The sequence below is a fragment of the Malurus melanocephalus genome, unplaced genomic scaffold (genome assembly GCF_030028575.1).
Source record: "Malurus melanocephalus ecotype Western Australia unplaced genomic scaffold, MMel_1.1 scaffold_36, whole genome shotgun sequence".
Lineage (NCBI taxonomy): Eukaryota > Metazoa > Chordata > Aves > Passeriformes > Maluridae > Malurus > Malurus melanocephalus.
The window spans coordinates 2,469,719-2,488,983 of NW_026623268.1; the positions used below are offsets into that span (position 1 = coordinate 2,469,719).

A 19,265-nucleotide genomic window follows, 5' to 3' on the forward strand; every position below is an offset into this window, starting at 1 on the left:
AACACAACTTCCATCTTGCAGGTCATTCCTTCCTAGGTGTCAGCACACAGCTTTCCCTAACCCCATCCTGGTCTTGCAGCTAATCTCCTGGACATGCATTGCTTTGCACATTCTGTTCTTGGCCGTTTCCAGCATTGCCTCAGGCCCTTATCRCCTTAAAAAATCAGATCATATGGTGGTGGCCTTAGAGACGGCCTGATTGATATCTGAGTAGCCAAACAAACAGTAAATTTGAATAAAATTTGGCACCTCATTGCCTATTAGTTCTGCTGATTCTGAGAGGATAATTCACAGACATCAAGTAAAGTGCATGTCCTGAGCATGCACRAGACAGAGTTTTCAGTTTTGTAAAAGAGATTGCAGGAATGATTTGTGACCCTCACAAAGGGCATTATGCCCATTCCACATCCTGTACACCCCAGCCTGTGCAGTCACAGGGATTTGGCACTGCTGGCCACCACCCACCCAACAGGACCCGTCTGTGTGTTTATACAGAAATACAGATGCTTGCAGGAAGAGGAGAGAGTTTCCTGGTGATCCTTGAACAAACACTGATGAAGCCAGGAGTTCCTGCAGCTCAGCTTCCACCAGCAGCACTGGAGCTTGTAGCAATGGTGTGCGTGTGCTCAGAGGAAGATCGTGTTTCTGGGTGGCCATTTACTGTGTCATTGTGATACAGTTCTTTAGGTATTCTCTGGTTGCCTTCTCCAAACTTATTTTCTGTGGTCGTAGGAAATAATGCTGTGGTAGAGTGTATCCCCATTCAAATCTTCCCTGATTTTGGTATCACCTTGAACATCCCATGCCTGTTTTGTTTTGTTCTGTTTTGTTTTGGTCCCACTGCTCAGGCAGAAGGAGAGGGCTGTGCTGAGTGCTCAGGCACATTCCCTTAACTAACTCATGTGCTGCTTCTTCCACAGAGCAGATGAACTGGGCCCTGGCCTGTGGATGACACAAGACATAGCACTGAAAGGCAGGCAGGCTGTCTGGTGAGTAGATTCTTGGTGACACCCCCACACACCCGTACATGATTCCCAAACTGCTGTCCTTCCCAGGGTAGCATACCTGGGCTATAAATTGCACCCAGGGTGTCAAAACGAAAGTTGTTCCATTCCCCAGTTGCCACTGCAGTCTTGCAGCTCAGCCGCTGAGAGAAACAGGCTAGTTGGCAAGAGCAGTGACTGCACTGTGGTCTGGGGAGCTAAAAATGGGTGTTTTTTCCCTCAGCAGTGCTTGTGTATTTATTGGCTTGATTGTAATCACAGCTGCCTTAACTTGTAACCGATCCTGCCCTCCCTGCAGTATGGATGATGTTCGCTTGGGTATCAGGTACTGCTGTCTGTGTTTGCTTTTGTTATCACCCACCATCAACAGGTCTCTTTAAAAGACCAGCTCTGACCAGACACCAAAGAGAAGAGAGAGATTCCAATTATCCTCTTCCCTGTGGCTGTCCAGCTCTTTCCCATCACATAAACAYCACTGAGAGCTAATTATCCTAACCCAGGATGAAAATCTGTGTGGCACACCTGGCTCCCTTTGATCATGTATAATGTATCATGGAGCTTCCATCAAACCAGACACTCCCAGTTAAACACACACAGCCTTCCAAATACACGACCTCTCTGTCTCTCCAATGCACAAGCCCTCACAGCTTTGAGAAGTCTGGTTGCATGCCTGAAGCTAAGGAGGCCATCCTCAGCTGCTGCTGCCATGAAYGGTGGTGTGAACTTGGGGGCATCTGGCCTGTCTGGACCTAGAGTGCCTCCAGCAAGGTAAGGCTGAGGGCCTAAAAAATCAGATCCCTCAGCTGCGTCACTGGCTGGTTGTAGTCATGGATCACTTGGAGAAGGGTGTCCCAGTATCACTTGCCCCCTAAATACCAGCTTTAATGGCTTTGGGAAGGTATGAGATGATGGCCAGATCACTTCTTGAGACTTGAAAAGAGCATGTTGAGGTTGGGTGGTCCTGGATTCCAGGCTAGGTCATTYTTGCAGGTAACCTCCAGAGCGTGCACCTGCTGGGTAGCACCATGGAAAGACTCATCTTACACACATTCATCGCAATTCCCAGGCCTTAAGGAAAAAAAAGGAAGATGGAGATAAAGTTCAGAGAATGTATCAGTAGCTTAAGGGCAAGAAAATGGGTGGAATACAATATTGCAACCCAACAGGAAGTTCAGAGGTAAACTCGAGAGTGCTTGGATTTACAACGTAATTTAGCTGTCCTGTAATGGTGCCAGAGCACGGAGGCACATTTGTTAGCTGTGATCACAGATGTGTCCCCGCAGAGAACCCCCAGGCTGGGGCCTGGGGTGCGCTGGGTGTCCCGCGATCCCGGGGCAGCGGTGGCGTTTGTGCAGCGCCCTGAAGGTCACCCCGCAAGGGCGGCGGCTGTGGCGTGTGTGAGTCGTGTATTCCCCGCTACACGGGACGGGCGGGTCCCGCTGCCCCCGGGGAGCCCCTGCCCGCCTCTCCCGGCTGCTGCTCCCAGCGCACGGGCGGCGGAGCGCGGTTCGCGCTCAATATTCCGCAGCCGCGTTACACGTGAGCCCGGCGGAGCGTGGCGGGGCCGGGAGCGGCTGCGCGGGGCGCCGGGAGCGGGAGGAGGGGAGAGAGGAGGACGATGCTCAGCAGCGCCCGGCCGAGCAAGCTCTTCTGCGGGGAACAGGGACCCGCAGTTAGCGGGAGGGGCGGGAATACCGGGAACAGACGGGCATGTGCGCCGGCCGGAGCGCGCACAGGTATGCGGGAGCGCTSACACACGCGCCCGCAGCGACGGCTGGGAGCGGGGAGCGCACCCCCGCGGGGACGAGCACGCACCTGTCCGGCCCGGAGGAGCAGAGCTCCGGGGAGCGGCGGGCGGTCCGCACCCACCCTCCCCGCCGGTGCCGGTGCCGGTGCCGCAGCCCCCCGCCCCCTCCCGCCCTGACGCTCCCGCCGCCGGCGCGCCCCCACCGCGCCCCGCCCGCCCCGGGCCCCGCCCGCGGAGCGCTCGGCGGAGCCGCATTGGCGGCGGTGCGGGCAGGGCGGAGCCCGCGGTGTATATGAAGGGGCGCTGCGCGGGGAGCGCGGCTGCTCCGTGCCCCGTGCCCTTCGCCGCGCTCCCCCGTCGCTCTCGCGTCCCCCCAGCCGCCTCCCCCGTTCTGCCCCGCCGGGCCGGCGCCGTCGGGGAGGGCGCACCCACCCGCACCTTCCCGGGGCCGCTCCGTCCGGCCGGGCCCTGCCCGCTCCGCCCGCCGAGGGCTATAGATCTCTGCACGCCGCTCGCCTACCCCGCCGCTCGCCATGGCCCGCGGGAAGGCCAAGGACGGTGACGGCAACTGGAAGAAATTCATCTGGAACTCAGAGAAGAAGGAGCTGCTGGGCCGCACCGGGGGCAGCTGGTGTGAGTGCGGGGCCGGGGGGGCGGCGATGCGGCGGGTGCTGCAGCACGGCCCCGGCGCTCCGCCTCCGCCGGCTGCGGCGGGGCTGCGGCCGGGGCGGGGGGGGCTGGGGACGGGGTGTCCCCGCGGGGCGAGGGAGGCAGGGACGGGGTCCCCCTGCCCTCTCCCCTCGCTGTCCGGTGGGGCCCCGCGGGGGCCGGCAAGCGCTGCCCCCCGAATGCGGCTTCAGGTGGGTCCGGGGGTGAGGCGGGGTCGGGCCGACCTTGTCGAGGGCGCCTCGTCCTTGGGTCTCCTTCCTTTCCCGGTGGCTGGCCCGGCCCGGGAGCATCGCCGTCGGGGGACCCTGACCTCCCAGCTCTCATCTGCCTTAGACCTCACAGAGGCTTTTTCTTTTTTTCTCTTTTTCCTGGATAAATGAAACTAAGCGAGTTTTGCTCCGCTGAGAAAGAGCAATTGACTTTTGATATCTCCGCAAGAAGGAAATGGCTCTGTGTGCATTCCTCATAAATGYTTATGATGTATTCACTGGGTGCTGTACAAATAGCATTTAGCTTAAAGAGGCTTTTAATTTCTTTACGCGAATAGACAGTCTTCCAGTTGCTGCCAACCACAGCTGGTGTTGCCTCCCTTGTGATGTTGAATTCAGCTCCTATTGTAATGGATCGGCCGGAGGTGCCACATCCAGAGCCGGCAGCTCTGGCAGGCGGACTAGAGCAGGCTTCTGCCGTATCTTTACGTGAGCAGAATGGGGTTGTGGGTGCGCATGGAGAGGTATTTTCTGCTCCTGAGGCACCCGGCAACTGCGCAGTGCTTCAAACGCGGAGGCTGAAGCAGGTCCTTCTCCCAGAGTGCYCGTACCTTTCCGCCTAGGACTGATTTCCATTTGCTGAGTCGATCTGCAGGCTGATGATCAGATTCTTCTGTTATAAGCCTACCTGTTGCAAGAAGCTTTCTCCTTCAACCCTGTGGTGCTCGATTTCTAGACCCACTGCGTATTTTCTGAGACCTTGGAGTGGTTTTGACAYTTAAGGTGTCTTTGGCGTTTAGAGCATCCTGGCTGGGAACCTGATTAAATAAGCTACCTCCCAGCGTTTGCCTTTTGATGTTACAAAACTCAAAGGCATTACGCTGCAGACAACAGCATTAGTGTTTGGTTTGTTACAACAGCACCTCCTATGACCGTGCTCTGGAAAAAATTTCCACACGTCCCTGACGTCACGGCCATTTGCTTTACGCTGCCTGGATACCAAAGAGTGCTTTAACTCCTGGAGCACCACGTTACTGCACCCAGCTCTGCCCTCCAGCCCTGGCTACCTCCGGTGCACATGAGGAAGAYGAGAGGATGGAGTGCCTTTCTGACAGTGTCCCTCAGCCTCTGTTTCTCTGGTGGCCCTCCTGCTTGCCTGTCTTTCATAGACTTTAGACRACCAGAACTACCAGCTTCCATTGTGAGACTTCTCCAAAGATGTAGCTTTTTCTATTATGATAGAGCTGGGGAGTGAGGAGGAATACTTCCAGCCACTACTTTCTCCCCTTCCCTGGTAGCTCATCACATCAAATAAACTGCATCTGTTTTGTTTCCGATTAGGTGAGGGCAGTCTGAGCTCAAGCAGGCTCACTCTCAAGTTCTCTTTGGYCTCTGCTTGTCCCTGTAGCCTGATGAGCAATGCACTTGCCTGGCATGGGCTGACCTACCCTTGTAGGTGGCCTGGTAGTACGGCATGTTACCCTGCAGTTAATCAGTTGGGATAATCCTTGTAAACTGGTAACTGATACCCAGAGCTGGGCTGCRTCTCCAGGCTCTTCTCCATACTCCCCACTCAAGATTATTCTAGACATTCCCTTTAGACTGAAACTACATCCAATCTTCTATTGTTATGTAATTCACCCTTTAATTGATATGAGCAGTGCTAGGGTGCCCTTGTCGGCACACAAGGCTGGTAAATGTGCGGTATTGTGACACCTTAAGAATGCTTTCCTACATTTGAGATGGAGTACTGGAGCTAATTTGGGCCTGAATTCTTTCCCCCTTGTCTATTTTTTTGGCGGTGATGGCCTGAATCACTAGAAGAGATCAGGGTTTACAGGTTTTTTTTTGAACCTGAATAAAGCATTTATTGTTACTGCTCCTGGAAATTGCTTTGAGCCTCAGAGCTGTGTGGAATAAGTRTCCTTCAGGCACACCCATGGGGCATTTGGGTCACTGATGATGTCAAGTGCAAGGGCCTGTGCTGGTAGTGCTGGGTCAGCCAAGGGATCCTTGAAGGTGTGGGGGAACCACACATGGTTTGGTCTTTATATTTTATAAGCCCAAACTCTGATTCATGGATTTTTTAGGTTTTCAGGGCCTCATGTTTCTCTGCTACCAAATAAGAGGGGTGCCTTACATTTCCTGTCTGCATCAGGGCATAATCTCCCTGTTAAATAGATATCTTTGCAACATCTGAGTTCCGTGTGCCAGGCTCTTTCTTGCAAGTGGCAAAGGTTGGAAGTACTCTCCTGAAACACGACTGCCGTGAGGGCTTGGTTTGATTCCTCTTTGTTTGTTTTCTCTTGCAGTTAAGATCCTCCTCTTCTATGTCATCTTCTACGGCTGCCTGGCAGGTATCTTCATCGGGACCATCCAAGTGATGTTGCTCACTGTCAGTGAATTTGAGCCCAAATACCAGGATCGAGTGGCACCTCCAGGTAACTAAATCAGGGCCCGTGTCTGACTTGGTGCAAGCTGTTCTGGGAAGGCGGGGTTGGTTACTCACCTCAAGAAGGAGGATGAAATAAGCGTGTCGTTGCTGCAACACATATTTGTAGGGGGTGGGTATGTTCTCAGCCTTCTGTGTTAACTGTACTGGGGCTTGAATCCTGCTAGAATTAAAGGTTGCATCACATGAAAAATGTCTCCGCTCCGAGAGAAGCTTGAACCTGGTTTGCTTTTCCTTTCCCCTAAGCTAAAGTGATGGGGTGAGGCTAAAAAGCTTCACTTTTGGGAACGGGCTGTATGAGGAAGCTGGGTTCAGTTTTTCTTTCTTCAGAGCCACTCTGTTCACATGGGTAAGTGAAGGGATAAAGATAAAATGTTGCCTTTATCTGTGGAAATGGTGTGCATAGGGAGAAAGGGGACGGGGTGGTTCTGAGAGTGCTTATGGAAGGAATCGCATGATCCAACACCGAAGTACCCCATGCCTCCGTAGCACTCACTAGTGGGTATTCAACTGATTGGCACGGGAGGTGAAGGGAGGCTGTCTCTGGTACTTGTGACAGCTGGACAGAACAAATCTCTGCTCCCAATGACACCTGAGCAGTGTCTGTGGCCAGCCTGCCTGGGCAGGGCAGAGGAACGAGCAGTCCTTGCCCAGGTTTGCACTCCAATTCCCCGTATTCCCCGTAGCGCAGGGGGAGCTGCACAACTGCTGCTTTCCCACATTGCAGATGACCTTGAGGCTGCCTGGCACTGGGGCATCCTAACGATCTGTCTCCAGTTGCTCTGTGAAACAGTTCAGAAGCTTTTAATAACAGTGGTATTTAAGTGACAATTGTGAGGCTGATGGCCCTGGTGCTGCCCTGTATCTTGCAGCCCTGCGCTCTGCAGTGCTGTGATCCCCTGCCCTAAACACAGGGAATGTCATCGTCACCAAATGGTATTAGAGCTCAGCTAAGTCATCYTCTGCAGGTAATGGCTTTTCTACCAGCACTCTTTAAAGACAGAACAGAGMTGGAACTGCTGTGTTGGTGCGTGGCATTTCTTCATATACCACCATGGCTGGGGTAAATGCCGTCTTAAGCACTGAAAGCTGCCCTTTTGGTGTCTGCAGCCTGACATCTGCAGGCAAGACTGTCACTGGTACTGCCCAGAGCCATTGGCTGCATCTGCAAAGCCGCTATGGCTAATGCTRGGGTAGTTGTTACTCAGTAATGTGTTTTTCCCCTTCATGAAATAATTAGTGAAGGAGCCCATGGATCTGAGGTCTCACCCAGATAGCCCTGCTGTTCAGCCAGATGTCRCATAATTACCCATTTTAGGTAAACSGTTTGCTTTCTGTGAAGTAGCAGTTTATGATTCCAATTTCAAAGCACCTCTGGTAAAATTTTGGTGGAAGATTTCAGCCTGCACAGGATTTTTATTCATATTGTAACTGCATATTGCACCAGTTTTTCTGGGGCTTCTTTCTCTTTTTTTTTCAATGAAGAAAAGGAATTGAATTTCAAAATGCTCTTGTAGTGTATACTGCAGAAATCAAAATGGAGGAACAATGAAAAGGTTGTCAGGAATCTTTTATAATGAGCTTTTAGGACGTATACAGGAATCAAGGGGAACAAAATCCAGATCCTTGAATGTGTGACAGTGGAGAGCCAGTAAACAAGGGTTTTGAACCAAGCTGCAATGACATATACATAAAACTTCACAGAAATAGTAAATAGCACAGGGTCCTTTGCAGAGCATCACTTGACAGCTCTTCCTACAGATGTGGGCAAGCTGGTGTAGGGCACGGCAGAGGCTGGCACTCTGTGTCCAGGACATTCCTTACCCTGTAGCACAGCAGCTGTGAAACTGCAAGTCCAAAATAGCCCTACAAGTCAGGCTTCCAGAGACACTGACAGGTAGTGAGTGGCTGCACTGCTGTTTGGGGGTCAGCAATCCCTGTATTCCTTGGCTGAGCAGGGTTCTCTCCAGTGCTGCAAGCACAGCTGCTGTTCTGCCAACAAACACGYGTGTGGTGAGCATCAAACTTGAATTTTCTGTGATCTGAGACACCAGCAGATGATGAGCTATATAAAATAGGATGTTGTGCAATTCTAATTCCTAGCTGTTGTGGGAAAATCTGTCAAGTAAGTATAGTGGCAGCTTGATAAGGCCCTGGATTTTCTAGGGAGCCAGAAAAGCTGGTTTTATTTTTGTTCTAGGGCTCTGTCCTTCTTGGGCAAGTCACTGTTGTGTCAGCCCAGAATGTTTTGAGAAAGGGAAACTAGCCTTGCCTTCAGGATTTGCAAGAGAAAAGTCTGTAGAGGCTGCTATAATATCATTCTTGTTCTGAAATACAACAGATTTCATAACAGCAGCAGAACCTACAGGGTGTTGTATTGAGTTATTGACATGGGTATAACATTGAAAGCCATAAAGTGCTATTTTTGTAGCCAAGTGTCATTAATATGGTAATTGGTTTCTGCATTGAACACAACAGGAATGTTATACAGGGCTTCAGGGCAAGCTGAGTATTGTACCCTTCCATTATACTGTTTTTTCTTTCTTTTGTCTTGTGGTGGGGGAAGGGRCAGTGCAGTTCACCTGCCTGTCTGGCCCTGCCATTGCGACAGCCCCAGCTCCACGTGTGCTGCAGGGTCTGGACTCTGCTTTGARCACAGGACTTGCCCTGCTAATAGTGAAATATGGGGATACTGACTCTTAAACAGCGTTCCTAAAAATAATCCTTCATTGTCCCCATCCCCTTCCCACCCCAATACAAATTGGGATACAGGCCGTGTATCCTGCCATCTTGTGGTGTGCATCCYGTGGAACAGCATCCTGTCACGGGCTGGCAGAGGGAACACAGTTCACTGCTGCCTGAGGCACAGCTCTGTAAGTGGTGGCTGGAAGGAATAATCCCTGCTSAAGCCAGGGGATTTCAGGTGCCTCTGCTTCAAAGTGCTGCTGGGAATCACTTCAAAGTGATGCTGAGTGCATCATGGAAAAGGCTGCTTTGGTGTGTGTTCCCCACTTGGTTTATTTAGCTTGGGCAGCAGCAGCAAGGTGGCAGAGAGGCTTCAAAGGCAGCCTTTCTGTGAGGCTGCACTTGTTTGCTTCTGTCTCTCATCTYAGCAGCACCTGTGCTTGGGAAAATCGCAGTTTCAAGAACCAGGATGTCATTGCCAAGCAGGTTTTGCTGTGGTTGCAGAACATTGCACCTGCTTTTTGCACTTTGGGGATGAGGTTGGCTGGAAGCTTGGAAGGATATTGTTTGATATGGTGGATTTAAAATCTGTCTTCATTTAGTGTGCTAGGAGGGGTGTAGTGATCACTCAATTTGTCATCTGTGTCATCCCAGGAGTGTTCACACTCATTTGGAACCAAGATTATTTAGTACTTGGAAATGAGCATGGTGTGATGGAGCAAGAGCAGTTACTATGGCCTTATATAATCGTTCCTAATAACCAGCCTGACTTCCCACTTTTAGTTTCTTCCTCTTTACCCTCAGGACACTTCTCCTGAAGTCTTGTTATTGCAGCTTAGGAAGATAAAATCTATGTGGAAAATTRTTTTTTTAATGAACTTGGATAAACAGGATTTTAATCTGTAGTGGCACTTTGGAAGTGGGACTGTAGCTGTAAAAAAAAAAACCCAAATTACTTTACATGGGTGTTTTTGCTGTGTTTGATATCCTTGTATAGTCACAGCCAACAGAAGGTGGTATCCATTACCAAATCAAGGCATTGCTCATCATTTATATGGACAAAGTCAGCCAAAGTGAAGAATGGAGTCTTATTTCCTAGCAGGGTTTGCTTGAGAGCCAGTGGGAGCAATTTTCTAATTTGTCAGTATTTTAGCAATAAGTTATCAGATTCTTTCCTGTGGAAAGAACAGCATCACCACATGACCCCGTGGTGCATCTCTGTCSTAACTCCACGAGATGCAGAGCTGTGTCATACAGATTCTATCCGAGGGTGGGCAGAGGTTGTTAGACTCCTGGCTGTGAAGGCACTTGTGGGTTTGTTTCTTTTCCCACGTAGGACTTGCTCAGGAATGGCTTTCCTCAAGTGCATTGGGRGTCCCTAAAAACTTCATTCATGCCAGCCGCACACTTTCTTGGGTGTCAGCAACACATGTGAAGGTAGCAYTGGAAGGGCTCAGCTTTTTAGTTTGATTTCTTGTCTATACTTGCTGAAGTGAGAGAATGTTCCAGAAAGTTCTGCMGAGAGGTTACCTTCTGCCTTCATACAACACGCTTGTTTTTTCACACAAGATGGCCTAAGAAGATTTCAATGCTAACAGCACTGCAGCTCTTGGTTTGGCTATGGGATGTACAGAAGGAAGTGATACATCAGTGCTTAGGGCTTTGTATCCAGTTTCAGGCATGTGAGAATGGAGGTTGTGGTAGAAGTTAGTAACTTCTTAGAATTTTTCAAATTGGGATAAAGCTATTTTTCATGAAAGTCTTTTATATTCATGAAGATTTTCTTTCTTGCTTTTTAAGTGGGAAGATTGATCTCCACTTCGCTCCTATCCTAAACAAAGGAAGCACTTGTGTGCCAAAGCCTGGTCTAGCCTGATTSATCCAACCACCTGAAATGCTCCCAGTTAGGCAGAAACAGCCCAGCTATGGCCCCAGGGACCTGGGCAGGAGCAGGGGCTCCCTTGTGCTGGACACTGGAACTGCTGCCTGGTGCCACTGCCTGGGCTTCACTGCAGCTCGGTGGAGAAGTGCAGGACAGAGATGCTTTGGGACAGGGTCTGTTCTGCAGCCAGGTCACTTATCTGATGGGCAGAGGGTTGGCTTTGGACTGTACCTACCAGTGGCCAGGCTCTCTTAAGCTGAGAACAAGCGTCTTCTACTGAGTGGCTTTTGCAAACCACAGGGTGTCCATTACTGACCTTCACTTCACCTTTGCCAGGCCTGTCTGGGTTCCCTTATGTGTTACCTTGGCAAAGACAAGGAACAGAAGGGGAGGTCCTGAGCAAAACTAGCAGCTTCACTTAACTGGAACTTAAGCCTGGCCCCGTTTTATTGATTTTTTTTTTTTTTTTCGTATTTTTACTCTTGAATGACACGCCTGTAACTTGAACTCTGCAAAAGGCAGACCCAGGAGAGGACCCAAGGCCTGGCCTGCCTTTGCTCCAGTTCCAGACAGCCACTTCAGGTGACTGAGTCTGCTGCTTCCCAGCTGAGTTGTAACATGAGAAGGGCTTGKCAGGATGGAATTGAAGTCCCTTACTAAAATTGAAACTGGCGTATTTATTCTATATATAGCTGTGAAGCAAGGAGATGAGTAACTGCTTGAAAAGAGGTTGAGTTTGGAGGGTAGGATGTCATTCTGTTAGAAGAATTGTAAGTTGCTTCTAAACTTGTAAACTCAACCCAGTCCATTTGTAACAGAGGGATTTTTGAGCAGTTAAAGCTGCTTTATGGAATAAAACTTGAAACACCCGAGCTCTTTGCTGGACTTCTCGCAACCTTTGGCGACCAGGAGCTGTGTTCAGGGGAACAAAGCTAATCTTTGTCCTAGGTTACAAATTCCAAGTTAGTGGGTAGTGGTGGGGGGGGGAGTGGTGAGTTGGCTTGAGGAAGGACTGAGCAGAAGCACTCCTCGAGCAGCTTTGGAAAAATTGCTGGAGTCACAAGCTCTTGTGGGTTGGGGCCAGCCAGCTAAGCTGCCTGAGTTTTGCACCAGAGGACCTTCTTGGCAACAGGCCTATTCTRAAAGCTGTCAAAGCAAATGCTGCTCCCTTGCCCCTTTTCTTGATCTCGTTAAAATGAAGATGACAAACTGAACTGAAGTCAAGACCTCAGTAATTATAATGGCTGCCACAAAAGCAGCATGAACTTGGTTCCCATTACTTAAATTAAATTGTTAGCCATGCATCAATACTTTCAATTAAAATGTGACCTAAACATTGCATAGGAGCAACYATTGCAAAGTTCTACAATGAAGAGCAAAGGAACTAGTGCTTTTCATCATCTGTAGGCATTTCTTATCTGTAGTCCCTTCTCTTCTCCAAGCATTATCATTATACTCTAAATCTGAGCTGCTTAGCACAGCCTGGAATCTGGTGAGTCTTTTTTTAAACAACTCTCCTGTGGGGTGGCATTTCCTACTCACTCCCTGGTGATGAACTGCTGATAAGGGAGCTCAGAAGGTGAGTTCTGCAGTCAGAAATACCCACCYAGGCAGTGAAAAGAGCAGAGGCAGAGCTAAGGTGATTGAATTTACTGAGGGAGAAAATGTCTCCTGCCCCACATCCCACAAGGGAGACACACAAAGGCCACGTGGATTCCAGCTGGTGGAGCGTGCCTGGACTTGGGGAAYCTCTCTTGTCTTTTATTGCAGGGGTTCATGAGTGGATAACTGTGCTGTATGCTAAAACAGTGTTTTGCAGACACTGAAGGCAGCCTGTAAGGTATACTGATGTTCCATGTGGTTGGTCTCACACACCACTTCCCTTCTGTGCTCGAGGAGGAGGTGGAAGTGCACAGCTGACCTGTGGTTGGCTGTTTTTCTTGAAGGAAGTCTTGACTTGTAGCCTCACATCTCCATTTTGTGACTTTTCTCGTTTTACCTGATGAAAACACTGTGGTAAATATTTAAGACTGTTGTTGGAATGAGAAGAACTTCTCCTCCAGTGCGCTTAAACTGTTTTGTTAAAATTCTTAAATCAGAAGAATAGAGATCGTTATTATCAGGAGTTATGTTCTTGATGTGCATTGTATCACTCGGAGGTGTGTTTAAAGTTTTCTTCCTGATTTTGCTTTTCCTAGGTCTCACTCAAGTCCCCCAGGTTCAAAAGACAGAAATTTCCTTTACTTTCTCTGAAGCCAAAACTTATGACCCTTATATTAGGAGCCTTGATAATTTCTTAAGGGAATACAGCGCTGAGCAACAAACTGAAAACATCGTGTTTCAGGACTGTGGAGGTAAGTCTGGATTGTTTCCTGCAGCTGAGGGCTCTGAATGATGCCTCTGTCAGATCCACCAGAAGCTGAGGGTGAGCAGTGGGCTCGGGCTGTTCCAGCAGCATTTTGGTAAACTGCTGGTTTAGTTTCAGTGGCCACTCATTGATTTCATTTGGGCAGGACCACATTGGCCATACTTAGCAGCTTATTGCAGAGGTTACATGGTTGGGAATGTCCACATTTCACTTGGAGAGTGTTGCAGCTGACTCTGAAGCTTGTGGCATTGATCTTATCCTCTCTGACAACCACCACGGGGGTTTTACAGATGACTTTGCTAAAGCCAGWGTTGGTCCTCTTCATGCCATGCAGTCAAACATCTGGGAGGTGTTAAYCTTTAATAGGTTATTTGTAATCACGTGAATGAGACTCTCACCTCATAATACATCCATATCAAATCTGAGGGGAACCTGCTTGTAAAAACTGCCCAGAAGAAAATTAGTCTTTGAGCCAGGTGATTGTGGAAGAAATCTCCATTATGGAAGAAAATCCCATAAAGCTTGCTGGTCTGGGGGCAGCTGGGTGTAGGTCTGTGGAGCACCTTAACTGCCCTGGTGAGGAGGAATCCCAGCTGCCCAAGGAGGTGAAAGTGCTCCTGTTCCTGACAAGATCCCATTGCATATGGTTGTCTTTTCCTTTGCCCTGACAGAGACACCTGCTGAATACAAAGAGAGAGGACCATATAATGATGCCCAGGGCCAGAAGAAGGTCTGCAAATTCAAACGTGAATGGCTGGAAAATTGTTCTGGATTAAATGATCCCACCTATGGGTACAAGGACGGCAAACCATGCATCCTTGTCAAGCTCAACAGAATTATTGGCTTCAAACCTCAGGCAAGTATCTCTTYCCTTTCAAGCAGAAGCTACTGATCAGGAGTGACTCCTTTTTGGTCTCTGGAAAGAGATCGGTATTAAAGTCTTTCTTCAGAGGCTAAATTGTGAGACAATTTCAGTGATTTGCTTTAAAAATGCTTTTAATTAAAAAGCAATGAAAGTTGTGCATTGCAAGTTGGTAACAAGTAGGTGGTCACAGTGCAACCTCCTGATTATTTATCCAGTAACTTCTGAGCCTGCTAATGGAGTTGATATAAAGGGGCATTTTCTTCAAATGATAAACCCCATTTTAAATTCCTGTATGCTTCCATGGGACCACCCAGACCAACTGTCTGTAGTTACATCAGTACATTTTGTTATGCCCTGATCCACTCCATTCTTTTCCTCAGGCAGTGTAGACTTGTCTGTCTTGCTAAAACTGCTTAATTAAATGATGAAGTGCTAATATTAAATACCAGAGTGAAACACAGGCTCTAAAGAGTAAAATATATCTGAAAGTCAGGCACAGCTGCAAGAAAGGTGAGGAGATCTTTAGTTAATTTAATGAAGTTTTCCAGAAGCTGTAGGGTATTCTCTGCTACCTGGTTGCTCTGTGCTTCAGCTGAAGGCAAGTTTGCAGTAATGTAGAAGGATGTTAGTCTGGACATTCATGGCTTTTCCTTCTGGTTTTTTTTTTTTTTTCCCCAAAAGCATTTAAATGCTAAAAATTTCTCTTAAGAATTCAGTGTCCAAACACATGCTTTTGAATAAGGTGGTGTGCAAAACCTGCCACTCCATCTTTTGACTGGAGCACAGTGCAAATGGTGCAAAGCTGCCTTCACCTCCATCTGYCAGGGCACTCAAGGATGGGGAGTGATGCTGTCTAATGAGTCCTGARGGATGTTTTTCTCAAAAGGGAGCCTGTCCGGTGCTAAAATAAGTTGAATTCTGGTTTATCTGATCTGTGGTGGAAACATTTTAGCAGGAATGTGCTATGGTGACTYGGTATATGGTGGCTGTGGGATGACATGAGATGTGCATGTTTGATGACTGAGAAAGAGAAGGGTATTGTGTGTTACTATTTTTTTTTGCTTTGCCACGGGGCTCTGGAGAACTCCAGACTGCATTAGACAACATTGTCTAGTCAAGGAATGCCTTTCCATGTTTCATATAGAAACAATGTATCCAAKGCAGTATTTATTTTTGTGGTTCCACACTCCAGCAGAGACTCCATAGCTCCTGCGTTGGGCAAGGTGTTTGTAAAGATCTGAAACTGCAGTGTTGTTAAGAATACTGCTGCACTTTAGAAGACCAAAGACCAACCGGGTTAATGGCTGAATTATCAGAGTTGGCACTCACACCTTTCCCTGATGTACCCAGAACTTTTGTCCTTCCTTGTTGGTCATGTTGAAGTTCAGCAATGTCAGGGCGTGACTCCTGCACTTTATTCTTTCCTGTGCATTTGCAGTCCTGACTGCACACCCCCGACAGGCAGGTGGCAAATCCTGCACCCTGGCGCCTCTGTTCCTGCCACTGCCTGAGCTTGCATTAACAATCCCCACTAGCTATGGACACTTTTCCATTAAACATGGAATTAAACCCAGCCTGACCTGCTTGTATCCACAGCAGGTGAAGCTGTAAGAACAGCCAGCAGTTCTGCTTGGATTAAGTCCCCCTGCTTCCAGTTGTTACACTACTTGTCTGTCCAAAGAACCACCGAGAGCTGTTGCCTCTAGAACAACTTAGAAGGGATTCCAGTTAATGGTGTGTGTTTGTGTTGACCTTTGTTGCTGGCAAAGGTGCTGCAGTCTGCAGAGGAGTGCCCCGTGTGTAACATCCCCTTGTTCTGGATTCTTCTAGGCTCCAGTAAATGAAAGCCTCCCTCCTGAGGTTATGGCAAAATACAGCCCAAATCTCATCCCTGTGCACTGCGTCGCCAAGGTAAGTTGAAATGTAACAGAGCAGAGTTGGGAAGCAGCAGGGGATGACTCAGTTTTGTCCAAGCGTAGTCACTCCCCTGCCATCTGCCTTTCCATAGACAAATGGGGTGGTTCCTACTTGGGATAGCTCCCCCTCAGGAACAGAAGTTTCTCAAACCCCCACTGATGGATGAGTTAGTGTTGCCCTCACAGTGTGGGGTAAAAGCAGGGCAAGATATTTCAAGACATCTTCRAAAGTAGCCATTTTGCTTCCAACTGCTATGCTAGAGCTGGAAAAAGGCCTCCAGGGAAGAGATTTCATACTTGGCCCATGTAAAGCAGCTGAGAAACAGCAAAGTTTCTTTAGCCAAAGCCTGTGCATTCATATGAGAGCAGGCTCTGGTGTAAAGGGGCTGAGGCTTAAATTAAGCAAAGCCCTTTTTCTGGCTGCTGTGTGCTGGGAGGTGCTGCTGTGTGTGATCAGGCAGCGCTGACACCTCCTCTGAACTGCTCAATGCTCTTGTGCTGTCAGGGTGGGGACCGGCGCTGAGCAAAGGAGAGGTTGTGCTCTCACTGAAACAGCTGCTGCCAAAGGCACAGTCGGGGTGGGTGTCATTGGTTGTGCTTCCCTTTCCCCCCGCAGCGAGAGGAAGACGCGGACAAAATCGGCACGGTGGAGTACTATGGGATGGGCGGCTACCCCGGCTTCGGGCTGCAGTACTACCCCTACTACGGGAAGCTGCTGCAGCCGCGGTACCTGCAGCCGCTGGTGGCCGTGCAGTTCACCAACCTGACCTACGACATGGAGGTGCGCGTGGAGTGCAGGGCCTACGGGCAGAACATCGTCTACAGCGACAAGGACCGCTTCCAGGGACGCTTTGATATTAAATTTGACATAAAAAGCAGCTGATCGTAAGCACAACTCTCTTCCTCCCCCCTCCTCCTCCTCCTAGCCATTTAAAAAGGTTAAAAAAAAAAAAAAAGAACAAAAAGAAAACCTACTAGTCTTGAACAAACTGTCATACGTATGGGACCTACACGTAATCTATATGCTTTACACTAGCTTTCTGCATTTACTAGGTTAGAATGTAAACAAAGTGTAGCAATAGCGACAAATATTTATTCTACTGTAAATGACAAAAGAAAACAAAATTGAGCCTTGGGACATGCCCATTTTTACTGTAAATTATGATTCCATAACTGACTTGTAGTAAGCAGTGTTTCTGGCCCCTAAGTATTGCTGCCTTGTGTATTTTATTTAGTGTACAGTACTATAGGTGCATACTCTGGTCATTTTTCAAGCCATGTATTGTATCTGTTTTCTACTTCTTGTGAGCAAAGACTTTTGCTGTCCAAGGTGTAAATACTCAATGGGACTAGAACTGGCATGAAACTTCTCATTATTTTGTTCCTTTTCAAAGAAAGGCCCACCTGTGAGATGATATTTAACAGCACTCCATAAGGCTTCTGGCTTTTCTGTGGTGTTAGGGTATTTTATTTGGAGGGGTGGCAGGGAAACTAACTTAAGTGAAGTTAAAGAGAATAGGTGATTGTGTACTGTGCTTTGTAGCGAATGCTGTCTCTCTCTCCACCTCTTCCCTTATCCTCCAGTATGTTGTGTGAGAGACTGGGTCAGACTATCACTCTCCTTGGTGATAGGCGTAACTCTTTGCTTTGTATATTTTCTTTTCTTTTTCTTTTCTCTTTTTTTTTTTTCCTGCTGAAGGCATCGCACACTGTGGTGCTAATGTCTTTATTGAATGTTTTAGCCATTTTCATGGTGGAAGAATTTTATATTTATGCAGTTGTACAATTTTATTTTTTCTGCAAGAAAGTGTAATGTATGAAATAAACCAAAGTCACATGTTTGAAAATAAATCTTTATTTTAAACTTTATAAAAGCAATGCAGTACCCCATAGAATGGTGTTAAATGTCGTCTAAAGTGCAAAACTCTATGTTCTAACATGTAATAATAGCCAGGAGTACAGTGCTCTTGTTGATCTTGTATTTCAGTCAGGTTGAAACATTGGACAAATAAATGAATGAACACACCRTTCTGTATGCGTGTCTGTTGCAGTGGGTGAGGGTGCAGCCTGTTAGCGATCCAGAATCTTGAAGAAGTACTGCACCTATTGCAAACAAAAAATGCATCTTTATCATTCCCAGGGAGCTGAAACATTTGAAACATTGAGGCTATTATAYATCAGTGCTGGTGTCTGTCAGTTACTGGTTTTCCCCTCTCCCTCCCCAGTATTAGATGCTGCTGTGGTCCAYCATGATCCCAAAAAGCCTCTTCCCCATTACAGCTCACACTCTACCTCTGTGTTCCAGACACAACAGAGAAAACTGTTGACCCCCRGTGCAGGTTAAGGCTTCCAGCAGCCAGAAAGGAGAGTGCACACTGAAGCCACAAGAGSTTCAGGCCAGCCACTTGCTCTGTGTTGGGCTGGTGGCCAGGGCTGAGGACAGTCTGTGCCTGCTGGGGCTGCTCAGATGTGACAAAAAGTGGCAGCTGGCTTCGTGCAGGAGTCAGGCTCACTTTGTGCTGCATGATGCAGATTACCAGGGAGAATTTCTCTGTGTAAAGTGACAAAACAGGACTATCCTAGAGCAAGAGGCTTGATAAAGACTTCCTCAYTGGAACACACAATCCTGGAAAAGCAAAATGCTAAACTTTCTGCCATCTGCTAGAAGGAAAAGCGTGGTTACGGTATGCTGTGGTGGTTAGTGCACCCATTTAGCTGTTCCATGTTCCCAAGGAGCAGATGCCAGCAGAAATCACACCTTCAGCTCATTCTTTTGCTGCTGTATGTTTATAGCAAGTATTTAACAAACTGTGATGAAAGCCCTAAAATACTCCCTGATGGAAGCTGCACCTGCAAAAAGAACGGCAGGAGAACTGAACCATTTTAGCTCCCTGCAATTGATGGGTTCCTACTGCTACCATTTTGGTTGGGGAGTGGGGATGTTGTTGCATGGCTCAAGGTTTGCCCCTACAATTCAATTCCTAGCTGAGCAGTTTGTGRCAGTTTAAAAAAAAAATCAACACAACAACAAAAAAACCCCAAACCAACTTGAAAAACAAAGCCCAACTTTTATTTATATAAGACACAACTCTTTATATAAAACCCAACTCTTTTTTGTTAGGTACTTTTCTACCTTTTAATTTTCTATATGAGTGGAAAGTCCAAGCATGAACTATTAATTAAAAAGATCCTGGCTTATTACAGGGTTGGGACAACAACCATTGTGGAAAACTTACAGTGCTGGTGTTTGCTTCAGTGAGCAAATGTCAGAAAGGGCTCCTGTCACACACTCTTAGGAACTGCATATGAAATTAGGCAAAAACAAACCTTTACCCAACATCCCAGCCCCAATCACTTTCTCATTCCACATTAGTGAAAGCAGGATGGCTGCTCAGATCACTAATTAACCAGGCAGGAAGGGCAGCAGCTCTCCCAGCCCCCTGCCCTGCAGCTGCCCCTGAAAAGACC

The 19,265-nt window shown here is 48.1% G+C and overlaps 2 protein-coding genes across 2 annotated transcripts in view; one reads left to right on the plus strand and one right to left on the minus strand.

Annotated features, from left to right (window-relative positions):
- Positions 1 to 3,068: 3,068 nt before the first annotated feature.
- On the plus strand, positions 3,069 to 17,823 carry ATP1B1 (ATPase Na+/K+ transporting subunit beta 1). Its single transcript, XM_057364194.1, has 6 exons — positions 3,069 to 3,384; positions 5,942 to 6,070; positions 12,847 to 13,002; positions 13,688 to 13,872; positions 15,712 to 15,792; positions 16,414 to 17,823. Exons 1-6 carry the CDS (start codon positions 3,285 to 3,287, stop codon positions 16,678 to 16,680), a joined length of 918 nt encoding a protein of 305 aa, XP_057220177.1. The 5' UTR covers positions 3,069 to 3,284; the 3' UTR covers positions 16,681 to 17,823.
- Positions 17,135 to 19,265, minus strand: part of NME7 (NME/NM23 family member 7) — an 87,768-nt gene continuing 85,637 nt past the window's right edge. Inside the window, exon 12 of the mRNA XM_057364193.1 lies at positions 17,135 to 17,900. Within this exon, the coding sequence (XP_057220176.1) occupies positions 17,868 to 17,900 (33 nt within the window). The 3' untranslated portion in view covers positions 17,135 to 17,867. The remainder of the gene's footprint in view (positions 17,901 to 19,265) is intronic.